The following is a 7,500-nucleotide window of genomic DNA, read 5'->3' as shown; positions in this document are numbered from 1 at the left end:
GGTGCCCATTCGATAACTTGAAGAGTCCCCAACAAATTAAAATACATGAATCTCACACTAGCGTTGTCGGAATGCAAGCAGAGGCAATGAGACCTAAAGTGAGTATGGATTTTCACTCTTACCGTCGACGTCGCTGCTGTATATTTCGAAAGAAAAGAAGTTCACTCTTACAGTCATTTATTATTTCTATGTTCCTTGTCTGAACGAAAATACTAGCTTTTCTTTGACCAAAGAACTTTTTCTTCTTTGACTAAAAAGTAACTCACATAGCTTATTTCACCTTTGCCATCAGGTTGTGAACCATCTTTCTCTACAGAAAAAAAAATTCGACATTGTCGCATAGGAAGCCATTAACTCGCAGTTAACTACAAATGATAATGAATTACATGACTCTCTCCAAGGACAACTTACGAAGCTAAAGGTAACACGACTTGTTCTTTACTCGTACAAATTAAATTCGAACTGCAAATGCATGTCTGCCGATTAGCGTTCTCAGTATAGGAAGGGTCTGCTCAGAAAGGACACATCGGTGATTATAGAGATTCTTGCGTTCTGACTGGCTACAATATCAGGCTCCCCCTACGATTGCCTACGATTGCCCCCTACGATTGCCGGCTTTACAACAAGCATCGTGAATCTCTGGTTTGGTTCAAAAGCTTGCTTTAACTTTTGATTTATTTTACCCCAGTCATGAGCGATGGTCAATTACTTGTCTAATAAGCGAACAGACGCAGTGTCTTTTAATCGCCACAACTTTAGTTTGCATTTGCTACATGAGAATTGTAACCATTCTTAATTTAACTAAAAGGCCCACTTGAGCGCCCACGCATGCGTTGTGTATAGTTGCTGTTGGCGAGCCAATCTCGACCCCAGACTCCGCTTTTCTTTTGGTCAGCACCAAGGACACCGACTCTGGTCACTTCCAAGACAGGAAGTCCGCAAATCACGGACTTCCAGCTCATCTACGCACGCTCAGAAATTTGAAGCAACAATGAGTGTCAACGGTTACAAAAATGGACCTTCACTACGACTGCGCATAAATTGGAAGTGGCCAGACTTAGTGCTAACCAAAAGAAAAGCCGACTCTGGGGATTGCTGGCGTGCTTAAGTCGTCTCCAAGAAAGAGCCGAAAAGGTGAACTGAGAGGAATTGATGTTTACCATACTAGTAATTTATAAAACTCATTTGATTTACTTGGATTTTTTTCTGTTGATATTTATCAAAAGGATCAGGACCTCAAAATATTTCTTGGGGAATTTGGTCCTGTAGCAGCAACCCTGATATTTTGCGAGGTAAGGCAGAATGATCGATTTATTGATCGGTCGACTGAAGAATTTCTTCTCGACAGTTTTAGTCTCTTAAGTACAAAACATTAGAGAGATAAAGTACTACCTAATGAGACTAAAATTAATTTTTTTGGGTGCTGTTTTTGCTGATATTGCGGTTGTTTTTCGATCAACAAAAAGATCGGATCCAAAAAAACAACCTTAAACGTTTACTTGACGGTACTGGAGCTGCAATCATTAGGTCATTCGATCGGCCAAAAAAACAGATCTCCATTGTTATTAAGTGGCACGAAATATTTATCGGTTCGGCAACTTGATTTTTCCCCTGTTTTTTGAATGGAACAGACCCTTCTTTCAGAAAGTTTTCGTCGAATTTTACCTCAGTTTTCGTTTTGTAGTTACATGCAATCGAAATACAGAGCAACTAAGTAAAGCCATTTGTCCGTAATTTAAGCACAAAGACACCTAATCAGTTCTATTTCTTTTAAATCGCAGCTATACAGGATAGGAATGTATGGACCAGAATACGTGTGGATCTTGAACCCCGACGCTGGCAGCATTGAAGACTGGGTCCGCTTAGCTAATTTGCAAGCTGAAAAAAATCAATCGGGAGTTCCAACCTGTACCAGGGAGCAGTTCGAAGTGGTTGTGAACAGAACTTTTTTACTTGCTAAGACTGGCTTAAGAAGGGATGATAACACAAAAACTGATTCTGGCTTAGTAAGGAAATTTTTTTGATTCAAATTTAAGCACACACTTCAGGATTAGTATCAGTCAAGTGATCTTCATTCAGCTACAGCTGATTGATTGATTGATTGATCAGTTTATTTATCCCTCTTGCAGCTACAGCTGAATTACAAGGGCACCAGCAACTATATTATTGATATTTATAAGTATAAAAATTGTTCATCCGTTCAGTCCTGGCAACTACTTTAACACTGCTATTTACAACAGAGCCAGAGCAAAGAGAATACCCATGGTGGGTTTCAGAACAAGTCAATAGTGATCTTTAAATTCTAGGACGAGGACGAGAACGAGTACGAGATTTGACTGCCCGTTTATAGCGAAAATACTTAGAAGATTCATAATAATACCGACGATTAATCTTACTCCTTGTTACCAGTGTAGGTTGCTCAGTTATTCCAGAGTTATTAGCTATGGTTATACTTATTGCTTGTAACGTAGCCTTTTTGCTGATCGAAAAATGCCAAAACTGCTACCGTGTTGTTGACTTGTTTTGAAAGGCCGACATTCTTGCAAAACCTCGTACTAAAATGACCACGGTATCACGTTTTTCCTGCCAAAATGACGCTGGTTTGCGCTCGCTCGCTGTTGTTCTATGAGGAAATCTCGTACTCGTAGTCGTTCTCGTCCTAGAATCTAAAGCTCTCTGAAAACAAGATAGCAGTTTTTGAATTTTTCGATCAGCAAAAAGTCTCAGTTACTAGCAATAAGAATAACTGAGCAACCTATACTGCTGACAAAGAGTAAGAGTGAGAGTAAGATTAATCGTACGGGTGTAGTCGGATGTCGATGGAGTTTTATTCTGGTTATTAACACACACCGCCTGGTTGTGTGTGCTCTCTGCTCTTGCATAATGTGCTAACCTACTTATATATGCGTATGCGAAATGTAATATACAATAGGTGCTAATTTGGTGCCGCTATGTTACATCCCCTTCTCTTAAAACTATATTAATTAAATGGAAAACAAGCAAACACAAAATCTTCTTTCGGGTCAACGTATCTTATACATATGTTGACAATGAATAAAACTAGTAACAATATATATATATATATATGGGATTTGCTGTGTAGTGTTTATGTATCATACTAATATCAACTATTAAAGCAAGCGTCAGAGATTAAGTCTTTCCGGTGCCCGGATTTCACGTCCCGCGCGTGATTTTCTTGGTCCTTTCTCGGCTTCTCCTGTTACACTAGAACATTGTGGATTGGGGTCTTGAGGGCTGTATAGTCAAATTGCCACTTGATGGGTCATATGCTGAATTGCCTGCCGCAGTGGATTCTCGTAGAATGGCGCTTGAATATTGCGCAGTCATGCTTCTTTGGGACACGCAATCCAAAGAGTTGTTTGCCGAGTTGTTGGAAGCATTATTCGGTCTAAGATGGATACTATTTCTTCGCAATTGGGCACCAGTTCCAGTTTCTATGAGATATGAGCGGGGTGTCTCTCCCTGATCTATGACCCTAGCAGGATTCCATGTCTTTCTCACAGGATCTTGTACATATATAGCTTGGTCCCTGTGTAATTCAGGGAGCTTCTTGGTATTCCTGTTGTAATAGTGGCATTGGTTGTCTTGTCTCGCTTTGAGCCAATTTCTAACTTCCTCTTGGTTCTTTGATGGCTGGATCTTACCAGGAAGTGTGGATTTAAATACTCGGTCATTCAGTAATTCAGCTGGTGACGGTATATTGGAACTCAGGGGCGTTGTTCGTAGAGCCAGCAGGGCTAGATCTATGTCTTTAGTTCTTTAGTCTCTCTGCACTTCAGGATCGTCTTCTTAACCGTTTGGACTTGGCGTTCAACGAACCAATGGCCACGTGGGTAATGTGGAGATGACGTCACAATTTCAAACCCGTACTGGCTTGCCAGTTGATGGAACTCGCCGGATGTAAACTGAGTGCCGTTGTCGCATTGAAGAGATTCTGGGATTCCATTTTCTGCGAATAGCATTTTCATTTCATTAACAACGGCCCCGGATGTGAGGTTTTGAAGTTTCTTGACAAATGGGAACTTGGAATAATAGTCGACAACTATGAGGAACCACGACTGTTGAACGCAGAAAAGGTCTGCGCTCAGTGTTTTCCACGGTCTTGAAGGGATCTCTGTTGGTATCATTGGTTCCTTTTGCTGGGAATTGTGGTACTTCTGGCAAACACAACATGAGTTTACAAGGTTTTCAATTTCTTTGTGGATTTGCTGCAAGATGTTGCCTCTCAAGGATTCAGGTACTATAACACGGCTTCCAAGAAGTATCAGCCCATCTTCTACTGATATATCATCTCGTAGGGGCCAGTATGGTTTTAGCGCCGAAACAATTTTCTTCCCACTGTCAGGCCAACCTTGCATAACTTTGTGGGCTAGAAGCTGCAGGATTTCATCTTTCGCAGTTTCCTTTTTGAACTATTCCATTTTGGCTGGGTGATTCTGATTAGATGGTGTACTTTCACATTCATGTTCGACACTTCAAATTCATCCAACGGCGAAAGGCGTGACAGGACGTCAGCTGTAACCATTTTTCTTCCTGGAAGATATTTAATGACGCAGTCGTAAGGTTGTAAACACAACAGCATTCTTTGAAGGCGTGGAGGTGCTTGCATCAGGTTCTTTTTATGGATCTGTTCCAGGGGACGATGGTCTGTTTTAACTACGAACGATCTTCCATAGAGATATGAATGGAATTTTTCGCAGCCGTATACCACTGCCAATAGTTCCCGTTCGATATTAGCATATCTGGTCTCCGCAGGGGTAAGTGCTTGGCTCTTGTCGTTTTAGAAGAGAGCTGCGTCCAAGCCCTTAATTGATGCATCAACATGGAGGACAACTGGTTCATTTCTGTCATAGTAGGCCAAGGTCGTTGTGGTACATATCAATGCCTTCACCTTCTCAAAGGCTTTCGAATGTTATGGATTCCATGTGAAATCAGCGTTCTCCTTTAAGAGGTTTCTTAAGGGGGCAGCGTGGTCAGCTAGATTGGGGATGAATGAGCTCATGTAGGTTGCCATCCCCAAAAAGGTGTGAAGCTCCTTCTTGTCTTTAGGCGGTTCTAAACTTTCTATGGCTCTGACTTTATCTGGGCTGGGTTTGACACCGTCTGGTGTGTAGAGCATACCAAAGAAATTGCACTCCTTTGTTTTGATAACGCACTTCTAGTCATTGAGCTTGATGCCGGCCTGTCTGGTACGTTCCATGGTTTCATGTAGGTGTAAGTCATGCTCTTTGTCGTTCTTTCCATAGACTGTGACGTGATCTGCAATACCAGCTGCTCCCAGGCAATCACGATACGTCTCATAGGCCAAACGGCATTCTGAGGAAACGATACCGACCAAATGGTGTATTGAAGGTTGTCAGGTACGAGGACTCGTCATCTAGTTTGACATTCCAATAGCCATTCCGAGCGTCGAGCTTACTAAAAAGCTTTGCTCCTGATAATTTGGGTGTGATTTCCTCTAGAGTGGGTATGGGATGATGTTCTCTTTTGATCGCCTTATTCAGGTCTTTGGGATCGAGGCATAAACGAAGTCGCCCATTTTTTTTTTCTCTAATGACTGGTGCAGGGAGTTAACCCAATCCGTAGGTTGGGTTACTTTCGCAATGATATCTTGGCTTTCCATCTCACGTAATTCGGCTTGTAATTTGTCTTTCAACTCTACAGGTACTTTGCGGGGTGCATGGACCACCGGTGATACTTCAGGATCCAGTGTGATGTGGTATGTGTAGTCATCAAAACATCCAACTGCGCCATTAAAACATTCTGGGTACATATCCATCAGCTCTTGGTTTACTTGTGATTGATGGCCGCTCTTCCAGTGGTACATGACTTCCAATGTAACTCGAGCTTTTCTTTTAAGTACCCGGATTTTGAGCTGGGGAATTGAAGCTGCTAGTTGGATCAGCCTGGTTTAATTGATTTGTTCTTAGCGTACAGTGGAGGGAGACTAATTTTAGTGCAATGCACGCTTTTAGACCGAGGCCCTGAAGTATCCGCGTGACGTAGAAAATGCAGTTAATCTTCTTCTCTTTGTATACTTGCACGAGATGTTTATAGTGCCAAGCTGTTTGATTACAGAGCCACCGTATGCTGAGAGGACGGCTTCATTCTTTTCCAGTACTTCTGGTTTGAGGTTTCCTTCGTCATCAAACTTCTCTGGGGCGATTATGCGAAGTAGCCTGATAGGCAAAACATTGCTCTGTGCACCTGTGTCCACCTTGCACTGGAGATTAATTTTCCGCTTCTTTTCAGGCTGGGTTATTTCCAGTGTTGCAAAGACTTCATCGCGTGTGTCGTGTGTCGTCGAATGTTGCGTGTCCTCTATGGTGTTAACCTCGATTGTACTAATGGTGAGAATTTCATCATTGTCTTCATCGCCCCTGTTTTTAATCGTGTGAATAGATTTTTTGAAAACCAGCTTTCTTCCTTGGATAAATTGTTTCCGTTTACTGGTTCGGCAGACAGATTGCCAATGATTAGCTTTGCCGCATTTTTGACATAGTGTACCGTAGGCTGGACCTCGGGTGTTGTTTTCCGCAGTTGTTACAGGATTCCCTTTCTTGTTCCTTATGAATGGCATCTACACTTCTATCCTCTTGATGGCTTTCGCTACTTCCTGCCAGTGTCTTCATATGTTTACTTGACGCCTCGTGGCTTCTTGCAATCTCGATAGCGCCTGCTAGGGTCAATGATTTGTCTCGGCCTATGAGGGACTTCTGTGGGAGGCGCGGTGGCCTCTTGGTTAGTGCGCTCGACTCGGGATCGAGTGGTCCGGGTTCGAGGCCTGGCCTAGGACATTGTGTTGTGTTCTTGGGCAAGACACTTTACTCTCACGGCGCCTCTCTCCACCCAGGTGTATCAATGGGTACCGGCGTAATGCTGGGGGTAACCCTGCGATCGACTAGCATCCCATCCAGGGGGAGTATAAATACTCCTAGTCGCTTCATGCTATGGAAACCGGAGATAAGCGCCAGCCTGATGGGCCAGCCTGATGGGCCAAATAAGCTGATCTAGAACTCTGTCTTCGACTTCGGTGCTGTCGCGAAATTGACATTTTGCTGCTAGCTTTTTTAATCTTGAGATAAAATCGTCCACTGGCTCGCTTTGTTCTTGTCGCATTCCTTGTAGTGTGTATCTGTGAATTCGATGACTCGTCTTCGGCTCCAATTGATTCTCGAACCGTTCGAAAATAATGGCAGGCTTTTTCCTCTCTTCCTCCTTTGTAAATGTCCAACTGTTGTAAATGTCCAGACCTTTTTCACCCGACCAGAGTAAAATATAGCTCACTTTTTCTTCGTCATCGGCGTCTTTGAGAACGCTTGAGAACATAAGCTAACATTTTTGTTTGAATCTTGCGAATGTAGTTATCGGATCAGGAGCGTCCCAGTTCATCTGTGGCGACGCAAAAGACGTTGCTGTTGCCATAATTCGCTTCTGCTGGCCTTTTTTCAATTTGTAAATTGAAATTTGTAAAATGCT

General features: G+C 42.7%; 1 protein-coding gene across 6 annotated transcripts in view; it reads left to right on the top strand.

The window, feature by feature from the left end:
* The window catches only part of LOC138021735 (gamma-aminobutyric acid type B receptor subunit 1-like), a 52,013-nt gene that overhangs the window by 20,089 nt on the left and 24,424 nt on the right, over positions 1-7,500 (top strand). For all 6 annotated transcript variants that reach the window (XM_068868730.1, XM_068868728.1, XM_068868733.1 and 3 more), the window contains 3 exons: positions 293-421; positions 1,227-1,292; positions 1,782-2,006. In XM_068868730.1, coding sequence (XP_068724831.1) covers positions 1,797-2,006 — 210 coding nt within the window. In that variant the 5' untranslated portion in view covers positions 293-421; positions 1,227-1,292; positions 1,782-1,796. The remainder of the gene's footprint in view (positions 1-292; positions 422-1,226; positions 1,293-1,781; positions 2,007-7,500) is intronic.

The sequence above is a fragment of the Montipora capricornis genome, chromosome 10 (genome assembly GCF_036669925.1).
Source record: "Montipora capricornis isolate CH-2021 chromosome 10, ASM3666992v2, whole genome shotgun sequence".
In the NCBI taxonomy this organism is placed as follows: Eukaryota; Metazoa; Cnidaria; class Anthozoa; order Scleractinia; family Acroporidae; genus Montipora; species Montipora capricornis.
This window is presented reverse-complemented; position numbering and strand designations above follow the sequence as displayed.